Genomic DNA, 19,813 nt, shown 5'->3' with positions numbered 1-19,813 from the left:
AACAGCCATGTCCTGAGTTGGCCCCTAAAGGTGGACAGGGTGGTACATTCCCTTAAGGGGACCGGAAGGCTGTTCCATGTTCCACTTCCCTTTATCGATAGAACATTTTTGCTGAAGGCGGTCTTTCTAAAATGGACCTCACAGTCCCCTCTGGTGTTTGACCTAGTGGCTAATCCAGTGTTCCTTTTCTCGTGGATAAACTCCTTGAGAGGGGGAGGGGCTAATCCGTGCAGGCATTTATATACAAAGCAGGAACTTTTATAACGTCTGAGGTTTTCAAAATTTAAAATTTGATGCTTATCCAGGATTTTACAGTGGTGGTATGAGTACTGTTTCCTGTCATATACCTTCAATGCTCTGTTGTGAAACTGGTTAGTTTCTCTGGTGATCGCCAGACAGACACCGGCTAAACGTAGCCACCGCTAACGCTGAAGGAAGAGAAGTCTGGTGTCCTTGACAAGTTTCATCATTCTTGAACAAATCCATTTAAACAAGTGTGCTAGCGCCTTATACTGTAGGTGCTCAGAGGCGTTTGCAGTTATTGAGTGTGTTGAGTAATAAATAATACTTCATTTTACGTGAAATAAGAATAATTCTGCCCATAATTTGAACTATGCCATTTGACCTATACAGTATTCCTTTTGCAGTGGGTATATGTTGCTTTTATTTGTCCATAGTTCTTACTCTCAAATTTAAGGAATGACGCATAAAGGAAAATAAACACTAATATTTCCCCTACAAGCTGAATAATAATAGAACGAAACACTAATATTTCCCCTACAAGCTGAATAATAGAAATAAACACTAATGTTTTCCCTACAAGCTGAATAATAGAAATAAACACTAATATTTCCCCTACAAGCTGAATAATGGAAAGAAACACTAATATTTTCCCTACAAGCTGAATAATAGAAAGAAACACTAATATTTCCCCTACAAGCTGAATAATAGAAAGAAACACTAATATTTCCCCTACAAGCTGAATAATAGAAAGAAACACTAATATTTCCCCTACAAGCTGAATAATAGAAAGAAACACTAATATTTCCCCTACAAGCTGAATAATAGGGTGGGAAGCACGAGGCCACGGTCCCATATTATCACAAACTTAAGTTCAACTGCAAATTATGGAAAACTGCAATAAATATATCTGTTTTATCTAATAAGATATAGGGCGGGATCCACAAGTGATTGATTGAATGAAAATGTTATTAACAAATACAGTACAGCTCAATACACACAATTGTTAACACATTGTCTGCCACGCAGTTTGCCCATCTTATACCACTCTCTGCCAGTGCTGTAACCCTATGGAGTCACTCACCTTCTTTGCAGGGCTATAACTTTTTAAATATTATAGCTATATCGACATTACTATGGCCCATTCAACATCGGGTATCTATCGTTCCGGATGTGGGAACATTATATTATTCCATTCATACATTGTCGTGTTAATACCGCTGTGAATATAAGTATGTTTTTAGAGTGTAGAGCAGTCATTCCTAGAACGCGAGTTATAGGCCCCGACGCATATTATACATAATCTATCCTATACACGCTATATTAAAAAATTCAAATGCATATGATCGCTATACATTATGCTCCATCATGCATGAAGGGGGGGGGGGGGTGTTTATGATTCCTTGATTGTCAGTAACGGCTTTCTTTAGTACGACACCATATGTTGATCAGATGGATTGCAATGAAATAAATGCACAATTTATTTGGAATTAACATTAGATTCCTCTTACCTGTGGCCGATGAGTCTGGAGAAAAAAAATTCCAATTATTTGATTTCGATCTGCTAGATCCATTTTCCGTTTGTACGAGGCAATACACGCCGAAAGCATATTGATTCTTGCCTCTCGAAAGCGATCCAATGCACTCGAGGTGTTTGTCTGGATCCACATAACAAGAGAGCTCTGCCGGAACATTTTCCCCAATGCACAGAGCGCCACATCCGGATTAGAGTGGAGTGCAACTCGCCACCAGGCGGCGGTATTGAGGCGTTGCAATATCAGACAGGGTCCAGCTGGCTCCCGGAGCCTTGCTGGATGAATTATGAATGCCAATAGCGAATAAAGGAAATAACGATCATAAAAACGAGTAAACTCGTTGTTGCCGTTATTAGATTGGTTCAAGTATACTCGTTTTTGGTGCAGAACCAGTTAAGGGGATGCAGACCAGAGAAAGACGTTCGTCTTGTTTACATCAGGGTCCCCCATTTTCAATTCATAATGAATTGTAAGTAAGGGTGCAATTGGCACCGTGCAATCAATTCTTTGTGGATCCTGCCCATAGTGTTCTGTCTGTTCACCTCACTCCAATCATTTCTATTTCAGCTAAATGGATTGTCAACCAACTACCCTATTCTATTATTATTATTATTATTATTATTTGAATCAATACTTGATTGTTGAGTGTATTGATACAATATTGTATTGCGATACTATGCTGTATAGTATAATATACACCCCTACTGAATGATATTTTGGTTTCTCCATACAGGAATCGATGAGATTTCTGAAGATGTGTATAAAGGTGTAGAACACAGCGACTCTGAAGATTCTGAGAAGTCGGACTCCAGCGACAGCGAGTATCTCAGCGATGAGGAGCACAGGCCAAAGAGCTCCGCCCACGACGACGGGCCAAAGAGCTCCGCCCACGACGACGGGCCAAAGAGCTCCGCCCACAACGACAAGGACAAAGCGGAGAGGAAGAGGCCCAAAGCAGCCACACAGGGGGAGAACAAGGAGGGGGGGACGGGGGAGAAAGCCAACCCCCCTGAACCCCTGCTCAAAGACAAATCGGGCGGCTCAGATAGGGATCCCAAGTCTCGGCTCCCCACGGACAAACCCCTGGTCCCGGAGGAAGGGAGGGCTGCTGCCCCCCCCTCCCTGGCTGACCAAGACTCTGACTCAGAACGAGAGCTGGTGATAGACCTGGGGGACGAGCATGGCGGCCGCGACCGCAGGAGGGCCAGGAGAGAGATGGGGGCTTCCGCTGCCAAAGCTGTGAAAGAGCCTACAGCTCCTAAGCTGGAAGGTAAGGCCTTTGATGTATCCGCTGTCGTCTCCGCTTGTGCCACTTTACTCCCGCAGCTGGGGTGAAGGGGTGGACGGGATGCCACTCGGTTGTCGAATTCTCTTAAATTATTTCTCCAACCGGTTACAAACCTTGAAACAATCAAACATTCAGTCAATATACCCAACGCATCACTACTATCATTCTGTAGAACTATTTGTTTACTTTCACATCCACTCACCAGTTCCTTCTCTACTGACAAAATTCCCCGCAACTTCCTGTTTACCTCTTTCACCGACGCCCACGTGATGTATTTTTCGACCAATTACAGCCTATTCCCCGCTAAGTCCCCGGATCACACGTGAATTATAAACAGCATCTCGATGCAAAAGCCTTAACTAGTGCACTTCCATACATCCAAAATGAAATAATATAATTCCATACATTCCATACATCCAAAATGAAATAATATAATTCCATACATTCCATACATCCAAAATGAAATAATATAGTTAATCAATACTCAATATTAACTTATTTCACATCACCCAGAACTAAAGTGCAAAGTATCTTTCCAATGGACAAGCCACTCTTACCTCCACCTCAACCTCCACCACCCCATAGAACGCTACACTCTGCTGCTTATGTTTCACAGTGAGCAGATGTTTAGACGGGAACGCTCGCGGGTGAAACCGGCAAAATATTTCTTCGAATGTGCCTTTTGTTTTTTTGTATTTTATTTTTTTATTATTTTTTAAACACACATATAAACAAACATGACAACACACGATAAGATACACAAGCATTAATATACAGTGTATATCCAACGAAATTACCATTTATACCAATGTCTTATACAGGATATACCCCTAATACCTGTTATCTAAAACCCTACACACATATGCTCCAGCTCGAACCCCCCCCCCCCCCCCCCGGACCCCTCTTTGGATAGTACCTCCATTATCCCTCGCTCTTAACCAGACACTACCATTATAAGCTAGCTTTTATTCTCTCCACCACTTCTAACCACATTGTCATTTTGGATTCATTGAGACCCAGAATTCTTGCTGTAGATATTTCTTGATAAATCACATCGAGATATGTCAGAAACCAAACTTTCCGGCAAATTTTTTCCGGTTGAAACCAGCGTGATGCGATCAGCTTTTTAGCTACTGTGATACCCGATAAAACCAATCTCTTTAGCTGTGGATGTACTGCAAACTCAAAGACATCATTCAATAGTAATACAGAGGGGTGTACAGGTATATTCCAAGATACGAGTTTTGATAGTTCAAGTTTCTTTAATAGTTGTCATACAGAAGTACAGAATAGTAGAAGTAATGATAGTTGTTGGGTCACATCTTTCCAGAATATCTTAACTGGTGGGCATTCCCAGTACATGTGCATAATGACTTTTCATCCCCATTTGTACATTGGGAGCATTTGGAGTCTTGTATAAGACCCATTTTTTTCAGTCTTATAGGAGTCAAGTATGTCCTGTGAATATAGTTAAGATTGATTTGTTGATGGTCCGGGTTCCTTGATGTGAATCGAATATTTGCCCAGGCTTCTTGCCAATCAAAATCACTTTCCAGGTCTGGTATATCCCTCCTCCAGACGGTATATTAGTAATTGATGATAGTAATTGATGATAGAAATCTGAAACAAAACCTCTCGATGTCTCTCTTTCATAGAAGAATTTGTGGTATCTGTGGTGTTCAATTGGTATGTCTAATGGAACACCGTGAGACTTCAAACATAGCCGTAACTGTATGTAAAAAAGCCATGTGGACTTGGTGAGATAAAATTTTTTGCATATGTCTCCATAACTACACAAACCCTGTTTGTTAAAAACATCCCCTAATGAATGTATGCCTTGCTCTTCCCATATAGGGAATCTTATAGGTCGTTTTTCAATTAAGAGTGCATTGTTATTGAATAAGGGAGTATGATTGTGCCATTTATGTGGGTTAGGATATTTTTTTTGTGTTTCACGCCATATCCGGATCGCATGAGTAATTATGGGGCCAAATTTCCGTTCACAATGCTTGATTGGTAGTTTAGTGTATGCTATGTCCTTCAGTCTATGTGGGGCTACTATGTTTTCTTCTAATTTTCTCCAGGATACTAATGCTTGGGGATCAAACCATGTTGTCAATGGTCTTAATGTGTACGCCTTAAAATAGTGGAAAAAATCTGGAAATGCCATGCCACCGTCTGCTTTATTTCTCTGTGCAGTGGATCTTTTTATACGTAGTGGTTTGTTATTCCAAATAAATTTGTATGTGGAGGAGTGTAATCTTTTCCAGTTCTCGGCGGAAACACCGACTCAGTTAATCTGAAATCAAAGTGACCGGTGTAACCGGTGTTTTCTCCGCCTACAGGTAAACCCCTCCCCTCCTTGGCCACAGCGGCGTCGCCGGCGCACGAAGCAAGCGCCTCCAACGCCTCGCACGCCTCCACCGCGTCTGCCCTCCACCCGGCCTCCGCCGTGACCTCCTCCCAGCCCGCCGCCCCCTCCCCGGCCCCCACGTCGGCCTCCTCGGCGGCCTCGGCCGCCGCCGCCGCCGCTGCTGTGAAGAAACAGCGCCCCCTGCTGCCCAAAGCCGTGTGGAACCCCACCAACAAGTTCCAGACGTCCTCTCAGAAGTGGCACCTGCAGAAGGTGCAGCGGCAACAGCAGCATGGGGACCAGCCGGCAGGGCAGACCCAGACGCAGCCCCAGGTCCAGAACCAGACGCAGACCCAGACCCAGACGCAGACCCAGACTCAGGTCCAGCCCCAGGTCCAGAACCAGACGCAGACCCAGACTCAGGTCCAGCCCCAGGTCCAGACGCAGACCCAGGTGCAGACGCGCAGCCCCCAGCAGCCGCAGACGCGCAGCCCCCAGCAGCCGCAGACGCAGCAGGGTTCGTCCTCCAGCACACGCTACCAGACCAGACAGGCGGCCAAGGGTACGAACACACCAGCGTGATCGCTCGTCCTCCCAACTGTGTGTAATAGTGTACAGTAAATGGAATCCGATTTATTCTCCGTTTGTTTGCTCCAGCAGGGCAGCAGAAAGACGCTCCCCAAAGCAGCTCGTCCGTCACCCTGGTCACCTCCGGTAGCTCCTCCTCTTCCTCCTCTTCCTCCTCCTCCTCCTCCTTCCTGACGGGAGAGGTGCAGATCCCCACGGTGTCAGCGGACGTGGCTGCAGACATCGCCAAGTACACCTGCAAGGTAGGTCCTGAGCTCTGGAGAAAATTACTACTGTATCTTCAATGAATGAATTAATTAATGAATCTTTATTTCGAAACATGATTAAAAAGAATAAAAAAGACAAACAACGAAAAATATGCATATCACTGTTTGAAGAAGCCTAAGCTTATCATGCCCTACCGCTGTCCACCACTTCCAATAAATTAATACTTAAATTATATAATGGAGAATATCGACATATCCACATGCCAATAGTTTTTCATTCTTAACACATTGTGCGCCAACAACGAGTATACTCGTTATTGCCCGCCAATCGCTGTGCGCCAACAACGAGGGAACTCGTTTTTGGGATCAATATTTAATTTTTTTGCCATGGCATTCATAATTCATCCAGCCTCCCTCCGGGACGCAGCTGGACCCTGGTCTGATATTGCAACGCCTCAATACCGCCGCCTGGTGGATTTCGGGCGAGTTACACGCCACGCCAAACCGGAAGTGGCGCTCGGTGCATCGTGGAAAATCCTCCGCCAGAGATATATTGTAACGTGGGTCTAGATAGTAGATACACACTCGAGTGCATTGGGATCGCTTTCGAAACGCAATAATCAATATGATTTCGGCGTTTATTGTGTCATACAAACGGAAAATGGATCTAGCAGATCGACATAGAATAATTGGAATTTTTTTCCTCCAGACTCATCGGCGAACGGTAAAGAGGAATCTAACGTTATTTTCAGCTGGATTGTTTATTTATTTCACTGCAATCCATCTGATCAACGTATCAACCCATACTAAAAAAAGACGTTACTGACAATCAAGGAATTATAAACGACCCCCCCCCCCCCCCCCTTTCCTTCACGCATGATGGAGCATAATGTATACCGATCATTAGGGATGCCCCGATCACGTTTTTTGCCACCGATACCGATCACCGATCGTTGTGAGCCATATCGGCCGATACCGATCCGATACCGATCGTTTTTGATTAAAAAGAAATTAAAAATTATTTTATATAAAAAGTTTTTTTTTTTTTTTTTAATAAAATATATATATTATATAATTAGACTTGTACTTGTATTATCTGCGAGACATCGCCACCACGCAACAAGTCAAAATGCTCGCTATCTGCAAACAGCTCCACTGTCTGTGTGTACTCTAGTAGCCTAGCTCCAAAAAGGATTTTCCGGCGCTGCAGCGGGACCCTATTGGTAAGGGTAACGTTATGCTTTGGTAATTTCACATTCAGCAAGCCCTCAGCTCGAATACGCATTCAATCAATGTTATAAGACATTGATATCAGGAGCTATCTGTAGCTACTGCTAGCCGGCTAGATGACGTTAAGACAACTATTTAGTTCAATCGGACATTTCGTTTTGAACCGTGAACTAACGTCAGCTAACGCAAGCTAACGCAAGCTAACGGAGATATCAACATGGGCTACTAGACTTCCTGGGGCATTTGTTGATATCCGGAGCTATCAGTAGCTAGCCGGCTAAATACCGTTAGACAATGCCTACTAAAAGTGAATAGTTGACTGGGTAATTTTGTTTAAACAGTAACGATAGCTAGGTAGCTAACGTTAGCTCAGGTCGAATGCACTATCTAGACTCAGCAGAGGAGCCGCACCTCTTTGTTTACAAACTCTACACGGGTACGGGCGGGGCTAGGGAGGAGGAGCAGTTTGCAGGTCCTGTGCGTCTGAGACAAGCAAGTGAGATATCCACTTGATCAGTTTCCGCGATCGGCGAATATGACTAATTATCGGAATTTCCCGATCGCATATTTATACTAATTATCGGCCGATAACGATTGGTGGCCGATCGATCGGGGCATCCCTACCGATCATATACATTTGAATTTTTTAATATAGCGTGTATAGGATCAAAACGCCAATAATGTATCATATGAGTCGGGGCCTCGTGTTTTAGGAATTACTGCTATACAGTTCAAAAACATACTTATATTCACGAGGGTACTAACACGACAATGTATGAATGGAAAAATATAACGTTCCCACATCCGGAACGATCGATACTAGGGGTGGGAATCGGCAGAGACCTTGCGATACGATACTATCATGATACTTGAGCCGCGATACGATAGTATCGCGATTAGGGTTACAACGATTAGTCGACATAATCGACAACGTCGATTATAAAAAAATCGTCGACGAGGAATTGTTGCGTCGATTAGTCATAAAAATTTATTATTATTATTATTATTTTTTGCACTACCTATCTTTGTGAAAGTGGCTTCTCAGCTCTGGTCCAGCCAGCTGAAGACTTCTTAGCTTAACATAACAGACCGACAGTAAGTTTGGGGGAACTAATGGGATAACTGGGGATGTTGTTTGGTCCTGACAAGAGTCTCAAAGCAACTCTGAGGTCATGCTCAATGTCCAATCTGTTCCTCTGCTCTGTCTTCAGCTGGACCAGAGCTGAGAAGCCACTTTCACAAAGATAGGTAGTGCAAAAAATATATATATATATTAGGGCTGACCCCTATTAATCGATTAGTCGACTAATCGGTCGAAAGGGGCCGTAGTCGACTGGCCAACCTCTTAGTCGAATATAATAATTTATAATTTTTTTTTTATCATTCTTTCCAAAAGAAAAGAGGCCTAGAAGCATGGCTAACGCTAATGGCACGCATACCAGAGGCTAACTGCCTAAGAAAACAGGCACAGAGGCACTGAAAGAGGATTTCACCCATCTAATGAACACACTATACTAGACAAATATCAAGATGTATCCATCAGTGGACCAATTGCATGCTTTTGCAGAGGACAAGAAGCCTTCAGTCGACTCCTTCAGACATTAAGCACCCCCCATAGCCCAAATGGAATGATACAAAAAAATAAAAAAATTAAAAATATTATACTTTTTTTTTTTTTTTTTTTTTTTTTTTTTCGACCAATAGTCGACTAACGGCAAATTTTGGCCAATCCTAGTCGACCATCCAAATCCTTAGTCGGGGACAGCCCTAATATATATATATATATATATATATATTTTTTTTTTATTTTTATTTTTTTTGATTACTCTACTAATCGAAAAAATTATCGACAGATTAGTCGACTACCAAAATAGTCATTAGTTGCAGCCCTAATCGCGATACTTTATATATCGCGAATATTGCAATCTTTTTTATTTCTTTTTTTTTGTCACATTTTTTATTTCTTTTTTTACTGCAAAGTAAAACTCAACATGTTTTAACTAATAAAATAAAGTTCAGTCTGTTCATCTCACTTCAATAATCTTTATTGCAGAACATGGTATTTTCTCAAGCAGACAGACGTCAACACTGTAATCTGTGTTGCATGTACCTGACAAACTGAACTGTTTGTATTACAGTCATATTCCAACTTAACTGAATGCACATGTGTGTGTGTGGACTACTGTACTATTACAGGTATTGAAATTAACAATGCAACTTCCGTATACAAAAAAATATATATAATTATGAATAATTAAATATCGATACTTGGCGTCCCTGTATCGATACAGTATCGCCACGCAAAGTATCGCGATACTACTACGTATCGATTTTTTCCCCCCACCCCTAATAGATACCCGATGTTGAATGGGCCATAGTAATGTCGATATAGCTATAATATTTAAAAAGTTATAGCCCTGCAAAGAAGGTGAGCCACTCCATAGGCTTACAGCGGTGGCAGAGGGGGAACAAAGATGGGCATACTGCGTGGCAGACAATGTGTTAACATTGAAAACAACATTAAATAAATAAATATCAGTATCCATAATTTAGTACAAAAGAAAAAGAAAACAACAGCTTAGAATCCAGAAGATTGACAATAGTCACCTCCTCTTTCCTATTTTTGGTCATTTGCAAATTATAAAGCCTTTATAATTTTTTTTTTAAATAAAGCAATATTTCTGCTTTCATTGATTTGATCTTCTAGCCCATTCTCCACACAGTTACTCCATAATAATAATAATAATAAGTTACAGTTACTCCATAGGATGATGTGCACCTGCTCCTGAGATTGGTGCGAGCGTAATGCTTATCAAAGTTGCAGTTACCGCTCAAATAATTACATCCCTATCCCTCTCTATAAATAATTTCTGACTGTTACCTGGGAGTTCTTGAGTCTTTGCTCGATATCTGTGCCAGTTTAAATGTGAATAAGTTCCTTGTTTGTGCTATGGCTATAAATCAGTTCACAAGGGTAAAAAAAAAGCCCAAATACAAAAAGCTAATTTCCCACTCTGGTGATAAATAAATAGATTGCATGATTTTTTATTTATTATTATTATTGATTTAATAAATGGGTGGAGGGATGAAAGTAAATTATTACAATTGTGGACATAAGTCTGATATCAAATCGTCTTTGTTTAACTTTTCAGATTATGGACTCAATTAAAGGGACGATGACGGAGATATATAATGACGTTTCTAAATGCACATCAGGAAACACAATTGCAGAGGTATGTGGTGTGGTATACATGCTAGTGTTGTCAAGAAGCTTCCGCTTTTAGAAGTTATATCTGGAGGTTATATCTGGAAGTTATATCTGGAGGTTATATCTGGAAGTTATATCTGGAGGTTATACCTGGAGGTTATATCTGGAGGTTATATCTGGAGGTTATATCTGGAGGTTATACCTGGAAGTTATATCTGGAGGTTATACCTGGAAGTTATATCTGGAGGTTATATCTGGAGGTTATATCTGGAGGTTATATCTGGAAGTTATACCTGGAGGTTATATCTGGAGGTTATATCTGGAGGTTATATCTGGAGGTTATATCTGGAAGTTATATCTGGAAGTTATATCTGGAGGTTATACCTGGTTATAATCATTATAAGTTATACCTGGTTATAATGATTTAGAAGTTATACCTGGTTATAATCATTAGAAGTTATACCTGGTCATAATCATTAGAAGTTATACCTGGTCGGCGGTTAGGTGGCGTAGCGGAGATTGCGTTCGTCACCAACCCCGGAGACGCTAGGATTTGCCTGTTCGAATCCAGCTCACAGCTCCGGGGTTGTCACCAGCTTGGCTGGCCGTTCACACTAATACAATTGGCTGTATTAGAGGGTGGGAGAAGCTGGCGGGGTGGGTCCGGGGTGTTGTAAACAGCGACTCCTACAGTTCGGTCGGGGCGCCTGCTAAGCGCGGATATAGGACCTGAGTGGGATAGTGTGATCCTTCCACACGCTTCACCCTCTCAGAGAATATCCGCGCTGCCAGGTGAAAAGAAGCGGTGATTGGCTGGACGTGTGTCGGAGGAAGCACGTGGTAGCCTCCACTCTCCCAGACCGACTGTGGGGGGTAAGTGCGCAGCGACCAGGAAGGGGGTTGGGAATTGGCATAACGACTAACATTGGGATGGGAGAAAATCGGAGGAAAAATGGAGGGGGAAAAAGATAAAAAAAAAAATTATACCTGGTCATAATCATTAGAAGTTATACCTGGTCATAATGATTTAGAGGTTATACCTGGTTATAATGATTTAGAAGTTATACCTGGTTAAAATGATTAGAAGTTATACCTGGTTATAATCATTAGAAGTTATACCTGGTTATAATCATTTAGAAGTTATACCTGGTCATAATCATTATAAGTTATACCTGGTTATAATCATTAGAAGTTATACCTGGTTATAATCATTTAGAAGTTATACCTGGTCATAATCATTATAAGTTATACCTGGTTATAATCATTAGAAGTTATACCTGGTTATAATCATTTAGAAGTTATACCTGGTCATAATGGGGATGTTATATTATCGCATAGCTCCGCTCTGCGTCTACTGCAATACTCTTCCATATCAGTATTAGCACTGAATAAATGTTCACATGCACCTTTACATACCTCATCTGTCTGGCCACACCCCCATCCGCTCCTCTACATAAGCAGGGGTGTGGCCATACTAACAGCTCCTTCTTTAGTTTTCACCACGTCAAGTGCCTGCATGTACCACACTTTGAGATTGCTGAAATATTGAAGAACGGAATTGGAGCTGCGTTGACATTGTTTCTTGTTTTTTTCTCTCTCTCACAATTTAAGAGAAAAAAGCTAAGTTATAATGTCTTCTTCGGGGGGTTTGAGCGCTCGCAACGTCACTCTTCACCAAAGGTTCTCCATTGCCGCCTCCGCCGTGCGTCGTGGGGCTGCGCTGACTCCGCGGTCGTGGCAGTCAGACGCACCCGATCGGCGTCCGGTGGAGAGTTTGCCTCTCCGAGGAGCTGTTGAACCAAGGCCGTCTCCTGTGAGATGGCCTAGTTCCAGCTCTGGTTCCCCCGCCGGGGGGCGGTCGGCCGATAGGCTGACGGCTCCTCTGGTAGCGGAGGATCTGAGACGCAAGCTCTTCGCCTCTGCTCGTTCCCGTTGTAAGAGGGTGGCCTGCAGGGGCAAACGGCCTGGTTTTGGTGAGCTGCTGGAGCCAGACAACAAGTCTTTCACCACAAGGCAAGACCACGGGGTTCTCATAGTGGCGCTCTGCTGAGGACCCCGTGGTCTTGCCTTGTGGTGAAAACTGAAGAAGGAGCTGATGGTATGGCCACACCCCTGCTTATGTAGAGGAGCGGATGGGGGTGTGGCCAGACAGATGAGGTATGTAAAGGTGCATGTGAACATTTATTCAGTGCTAATACTGATATGGAAGAGTATTACAGTAGACGCAGAGCGTCACTATGCTCATATAACTATGGTTATATACATAACCGTACGTTCTTCTTCCCAGATTCGACGGTTAAGGATCGAGATCGAGAAGCTGCAGTGGCTCCATCAGCAAGAGCTGCAAGAGATGAAGCACAACCTGGGTACGTACTGTAACCATGACAACCTGGGTACCTACTGTAACCATGACAACCTGGGTACCTACTGTAACCATGACAACCTGGGTACCTACTGTAACCATGACAACCTGGGTATGTACTGTAACCATGACAACCTGGGTACCTACTGTAACCATGACAACCTGGGTACCTACTGTAACCATGACAACCTGGGTACGTACTGTAACCATGACAACCTGGGTACGTACTGTAACCATGACAACCTGGGTACGTACTGTAACCATGACAACCTGGGTACGTACTGTAACCATGACAACCTGGGTACCTACTGTAACCATGACAACCTGGGTACCTACTGTAACCATGACAACCTGGGTACCTACTGTAACCACCCTAACAATAATCTGTTAATAAAATTTTCATTCGATCAATCACTGCGCAGATTGAATGAAAATGGTATTAACAGATTGCAGAATGGGTACAATACAGTACGGCTCAATACACACAATTGTTAAGGGGATGCAGACCAGAGACCTGATTGTTTACATCAGCGTCCCCCATTTTCAATTCATAATGAATTGTAAGTAAGGGTGCAACTTGCACTGTGCAATCCATTCTTTGTGGATCCCGCCCCCAGTGTTTGCTCTGTACCTGTATTCCAGTGTGGATTCGTCCACACATGGCAAATACAATCTCTTGACTCTGATGTTCACATGCGTCTGTCTGTATATCTCTTGACTGATGTTCACATGCGTCTGTCTGTATATCTCTTGACTGATGTTCATATGCGTCTGTCTGTATATCTCTTGACTGATGTTCACATGCGTCTGTCTGTATATCTCTTGACTGATGTTCACATGCGTCTGTCTGTATATCTCTTGACTGATGTTCACATGCGTCTGTCTGTATATCTCTTGACTGATGTTCACATGCGTCTGTCTGTATATCTCTTGACTGATGTTCACATGCGTCTGTCTGTATATCTCTTGACTGATGTTCACATGCGTCTGTCTGTATATCTCTTGACTGATGTTCACATGCGTCTGTCTGTATATCTCTTGACTGATGTTCACATGCGTCTGTCTGTATATCTCTTGACTGATGTTCACATGCGTCTGTCTGTATATCTCTTGACTGATGTTCACATGCGTCTGTCTGTATGTCGCACAGAACTGACGATGGCTGAGATGAGGCAGAGCCTGGAGCAGGAGCGCGAGCGTCTGGTGGCCGAGGTGAGGAAGCAGACGGAGGCGGAGCGCCAGCAGGCGGTGGACGAGACCAAGAAGAAGCAGTGGTGCGCCAACTGCAGGAAGGAGGCCATCTTCTATTGCTGCTGGAACACAAGCTACTGCGACTACCCCTGTCAGCAGGCGCACTGGCCGGAGCACATGAAGTCCTGCACGCAGTCAGGTAATCATCACAGTCACGTGAAGTCCTGCACGCAGTCAGGTAATCATCACTGTAAAGGCCATATGAGTGTTTTGGTTATTAATATTATTATTATTTTGTTTAGAATCGTGTCTTATTTATGTTTGAACACTAGAGGGCTCACGCCTCCATTATAGCCCCTCTTCTATAAATAGCCTAGCTAATTACTGTAATCCCATGCACCTGTGATGAGGATACATTTTTCCTACCTGTCTCACCGTTTGGAACTGACAATGGAGCAATTGACAACTGTTCTGATTTAACCCTTCATTCACCATCATTCACCTTTGGACAACAATAAACCCTGTAAATAGCAGCAACTTGGGACATTCCATGTTTACATCACAAACTTTGGGACTGAGTAGATAATTAATTGCGGTTGCATCGTGGACGCTTGTCGATTCATTGGGGAGCGACAAGCGGACACTACAATCACAGTCACATGAAGTCCTGCATGCAGTCAGGTGATCATCACAGTCACATGAAGTCCTGCACGCAGTCAGGTGATCATCACAGTCACATGAAGTCCTGCACGCAGTCAGGTGATCATCACAGTCACATGAAGTCCTGCACGCAGTCAGGTGATCATCACAGTCATCATCACAGTCATCATCACAGTCAGGTGATCATCACAGTCACATGAAGTCCTGCACGCAGTCAGGTGATCATCACAGTCATCATCACAGTCATCATCACAGTCAGGTCTTCATCACAGTCAGGTCATCATCACAGTCATCATCAGGTCTTCATCACAGTCAGGTGATCATCACAGTCATCATCACAGTCAGGTCATCATCACAGTCATCATCACAGTCAGGTCATCATCACAGTCAGGTCTTCATCACAGTCAGGTCTTCATCACAGTCAGGTGATCATCACAGTCAGGTGATCATCACAGTCAGGTCATCATCACAGTCAGGTCATCATCACAGTCAGGTCTTCATCACAGTCAGGTCATCATCACAGTCAGGTCTTCATCACAGTCAGGTCATCATCACAGTCAGGTCTTCATCACAGTCAGGTCATCATCACAGTCAGGTCTTCATCACAGTCAGGTCATCATCACAGTCAGGTCATCATCACAGTATGTGTAATGAAACACAGATAAGTGCATGCGATAGCAACTGAAGATTTTGAAAGATTTTAAAATAGAGCTGATGGCGGATCCATTTGAGGCGTGGGGGCGGCGTAGAGAGGGTCGCCTCCTCCCGGTCATCATCACGGGACGTCCACCACTCTGGTCATCACCACGAGACGGCCACTCTCAGGGAGACAGGGAGACTTCTACTTTTAAATGTACTTACGTTTTTTTTCTTCTGGCCAGGGAAATGAATGCTGGAATATTTTTCACGTCGGTCAACGACAAGTATTTTTTATTTGAATACATTTCCATCATTGTCCATTGAAACACATTCAGGAAAAGTTACACCTTTTGAACACAAGAGGGCGATGCTACACAGGTTTGCTGCTCAGAGCCTTCTGAGCAGCAGGTTACTAGAAAATAAATGGGTGGCTGCCGCTTGGTGGAGATCTGTACTCTACTGAGTGCACCTTTCTAATTCTCCCTCTCTCACACACACACACACACACACACACACACACACACACACTTCCGCTCTATCCTCATCAAATTCTTCTTTTTTTGCACAGCCACCGCCTCGCACCAGGAGCCAGAGGCAGAGCCCGCCTCGGACACCCCGGCTAAACCACCGGGCCCCCCCCCAGCCGCCCCGACCCTCCCCCCTGCGGCCGGGTCCATACCCACAGACAAAAACTCCTCCTCTGCATATCTGGAGAAGAGCAAGGACACTGCTGGAGTGACTGTGACCTAACCACTACACTACACACAGTGGAACGTTCTGCAAGGCTGCTGCGTGCGTGGGCATAACGGTGTTACAAATGCCAGGGACAATTCCTGCATGAAGGCCTGCACCTCTGTGACAAATCACTTTGATTTACAATCCCATGTCTTATCTATATGTCTGTGATTTTTGACATTTGAAATCATTCTTCATTTTCCACAAGTCTGTGTGTTCAGAGGGGTCCACCATGTGACTAGTTTGATCTAAGTGAGTCTGTATGTTTCCCACACCGACTATCAATTTCATTTCAAAGCTCGGTCAGCAGTCGCTCTCTAATCCGAGGGTGATCGCAATCAATACATCAAATATTACTTTCATCATGATAACATCTTTTAGTGCTGCTCTTCTAAGTACTTCCCCACGGTTTCATAATTGTTTTCCCTGTAAGGCAAAAGAGATTTAACGGATCCAGCGGTTGAACGCATATACAATTTGGTTGGTGCCATCAAAGGCATTCTGGGTAATGCAAGTGTAAGCTTCATGTCTGCAGCCATGTGTTTGTCATATATTTGGAATTTTGTACTCATACACATTTTATATTGTAGTCCCTCGGTGTATACATAGTTTAATTATCTGTGATTTATAAAAATTAAAATAAAAAAAAATAAACTGTACAAAGTTTTTTGTAAGAAGATACATGAACAATATTTATAGTGTTATGAATTTTTTATAGTACATTTCATGAAATCACATTTCTAAGTGTCTGGAAACAACTTTGTTTAAAACAACTTTTTATTTCAAATGAATTATTGCTTCCCGTGAATGTCCCATCTGAGCAAAGTCTCTGTTCACCCGGTTTCTCCAAAACAATATAAAACGTACAGACTATTATAATGATGAACGCTGCAGCTGACTATATCCTGTGCGCATGTTTTTATTTTTGTGTGTCATGTTCTCTCGTTTACATATTGTACATAAAGTAAATGGATTGGTGATGTCCTAATGAAGAAAAATAAAATGCAGATCAAACTGTTCTCACTTTCACTGACTTAAATTTAGCTAAACATAAAAATAAACATATAAAAATTAAATAAAAAAACATAGAAAATCTAACCCTAACTAACCTTACTGTCATGCACTTGTCCTAATAAACTAACCTACACTGTAGCACTCAACACTCTGATGAACATTGTTACTCAGCTGATAGAGTTGTGCCCTTCCTGATGACTTGTCGTACAGAACTTGTAAGTCGCTTTGGATAAAAGCGTTTCAGCTAAATTACTAAATGTAAATGTAAACACATTTTTATTTTATTTTGCACCTTTTCTCCCCAATTTAGTCATCATGCCAATTCCCCCCCTTCCGTCTGTCCGGGTAGAACTACCACACGCCTCCTCCGATACATGGAGTCGCCAGCCGCTTTTCACCCGACGGCGAGGAGTTTCACTGGGGGAACGTAACGCGTGCAGAGGTTCACGCTATCTCCCCCAGATCCCCCTCCCCACTGAACAGGCACCCAGACCGACCAGTAGGGGTCGCTGTTGCAACGATCAGGCCTCGTATACCTCCCCCTGGCTTCCCACCCACAAACACTGCCAATTATGTTTGTAGGAACGTCTGACCAAGCCGGAAGTACTGCTGAGTACTTAGACCTCTACACTCTGGAGGAGGAGAGTAGTTAGATCTCTACACTCTAGATTCCTATATTCATTTACATTTACATTTAGTCATTTAGCTGAACGCTTTTATCCAAAGCGACTTACAAGTTCTGTACGACAGGTCATCAGGAAGGTACAACTCTATCAGCTGAGTAACAATGTTCATCAAAGTGTTGCGTGTTACAGTGTAGGTTAGTTTATTAGGACAAGTGCATGACAGTAAGGTTAGTTAGGGTTAGATTTTTTATTTTAATACTTTTTCATTATTTCAGATACTGGTTGAAGAAGTGCGTCTTTAGTCGACGGCGAAAGATTGGACGTGTTTCGGCTGTCCTAACGGGTGGGTAGTTCATTCCACCATTGTGGGGCAAGGACTGAGAATAGGCGGCTTCTCTTTGATGACCTTCCCGGAGCTTGGATAGGAGTAGGTCTGAGGCGGCCAGAAGATGCAGAGCGTAGGGGTCTTGAGGGTGTGTAGTTAGTTAGAGACCATTGACCGGAGGTAGGCGGGAGCGGTTCCCTTTGCCGCACGGTATGCTAGGTCGAGGGCCTTGAAGCGGATACGTGCAGCAATGGGGAGCCAATGCAGGTCCCTAAGAAGTGGGGTGACATGGGCCGACTTCGGTAGGTTTGAGATCAGGCGGGCCGCTGCGTTTTGAACGATATTCAGGGGAGAACCTATGGAGTACAGGCTATTCATCAGGGCTTTTGAACACGGAGTGGAGGACAAGACAGATAGTAACAGAAACCGGCTGTACTTCTTGGAGCAGTACACGGAGGGGCAGCCAAGAGAGCTGATATTCCCTGATAAGAAGTTGTTTTCACATGGAATCAGACCAAGGCTATCCCGAGGCAAGGAGGCTTTTGAAAAAACATTTTGAAAATGGATACAAGATCTCAATGGCGTATATAGACAAGGCACTGAACTGGCCTACTATCCAGTCCGATAATGGAGAGGCGCTCCACTCCTTTGGCCTCTATCTCACTGGATGCCTCAACGCTATGGCTGACGTGGAGTACATGCAGGAGCTTGACAGCATATCAAATATGTGCGCCATCACAGCCAAGCTTCCGTACAAGCAGAGAGAGCGGTGGAGAAGCAAAGTCTATGTTCTTCTAGAGAAAGATCAGCGCAGCGCCAAGTTCAGCGACCTAGCCGATTTTGTCAACCTACAAGCCCTCTGTACTGAGATCTTCTTGAGGAAGGACAGGACACATTCACTGAGAAACATTGCTTTATACTGAAACCTAGGGTAAGCCATTTTAAGTTTATTAGTGAAATCTTAAAACCAGCTGACTTGATTAAAGGGGCGTGTTTAAAACTGCCATTTTGTTTAGTTAAGTGACACATTAAGGGCCAGGTGCTAGACAGCACTAATTAGTGATAGAGATTTAAAGGCTTGCTGGCTTGGCGTCAGCGAAGCGTCGAGAGAGGAGTTGTCCTGGAGTTATCCGCTGAGGGATCCATCTCTCTACAACAAGCACGTGGAGATTATCTGTGTTGAAAACAACAAGGACATGTGCAGCAGACATGTTGACGAAGAAGCGAAGCAATGCCGTTTGTTATTTAAGACTAGATTTGTGTTCATTGTGCTGCTTTTTTAAAGTGTCCCGACCCATATAAAAATATGTCTTAATAAAACGTGCTTAATTAAGTCGAATTCTGCCTTTGTCTATCAACTACATATAAATATTTATATAATTGTTTGCTTGATAGACGAAGGTTGCAACATAATTATGTAATGTCATGTCGTTGGCTGTGAGAGCAGCCCCACTGCACCCAGGCAGCGCAGCCGAGTGAAACCTTGTTGGCTGCGTCACAGTCACGACATGACAAGTGGATTGGATTAATTAATTGAGCACATTTAAAAACAACAAAGTTTGCCAAAGTGCTGTACAAGTCCCACAACTTCGAAGCTTCGAATTAAAATCGAA

At 43.3% G+C, this 19,813-nt stretch overlaps 1 protein-coding gene across 6 annotated transcripts in view; it reads left to right on the top strand.

The window, feature by feature from the left end:
* Positions 1 to 17,254, top strand: part of LOC311244548 (MYND-type zinc finger-containing chromatin reader ZMYND8-like) — a 79,671-nt gene extending 62,417 nt beyond the window's left edge. For 5 of the 6 annotated variants that reach the window (XM_084334118.1, XM_084334119.1, XM_084334117.1 and 2 more), the window contains 7 exons: positions 2,509 to 3,045; positions 5,409 to 5,978; positions 6,074 to 6,246; positions 10,593 to 10,673; positions 12,936 to 13,014; positions 14,161 to 14,400; positions 16,069 to 17,254. In XM_084334118.1, coding sequence (XP_084190244.1) covers positions 2,509 to 3,045; positions 5,409 to 5,978; positions 6,074 to 6,246; positions 10,593 to 10,673; positions 12,936 to 13,014; positions 14,161 to 14,400; positions 16,069 to 16,250 — 1,862 coding nt within the window. In that variant the 3' untranslated portion in view covers positions 16,251 to 17,254. The remainder of the gene's footprint in view (positions 1 to 2,508; positions 3,046 to 5,408; positions 5,979 to 6,073; positions 6,247 to 10,592; positions 10,674 to 12,935; positions 13,015 to 14,160; positions 14,401 to 16,068) is intronic. The other variant, XM_084334120.1, reaches the window with a different exon arrangement.
* The last annotated feature ends 2,559 nt before the right edge of the window (positions 17,255 to 19,813 follow it).

The sequence above is a fragment of the Notolepis coatsorum genome (genome assembly GCF_963971535.1).
Source record: "Notolepis coatsorum genome assembly, chromosome: 17".
Classification (NCBI taxonomy): Eukaryota; Metazoa; Chordata; class Actinopteri; order Aulopiformes; family Paralepididae; genus Notolepis; species Notolepis coatsorum.
Note: the sequence above shows the minus strand (reverse complement) of the source record. Positions and strands in the feature narration are given on the sequence as shown.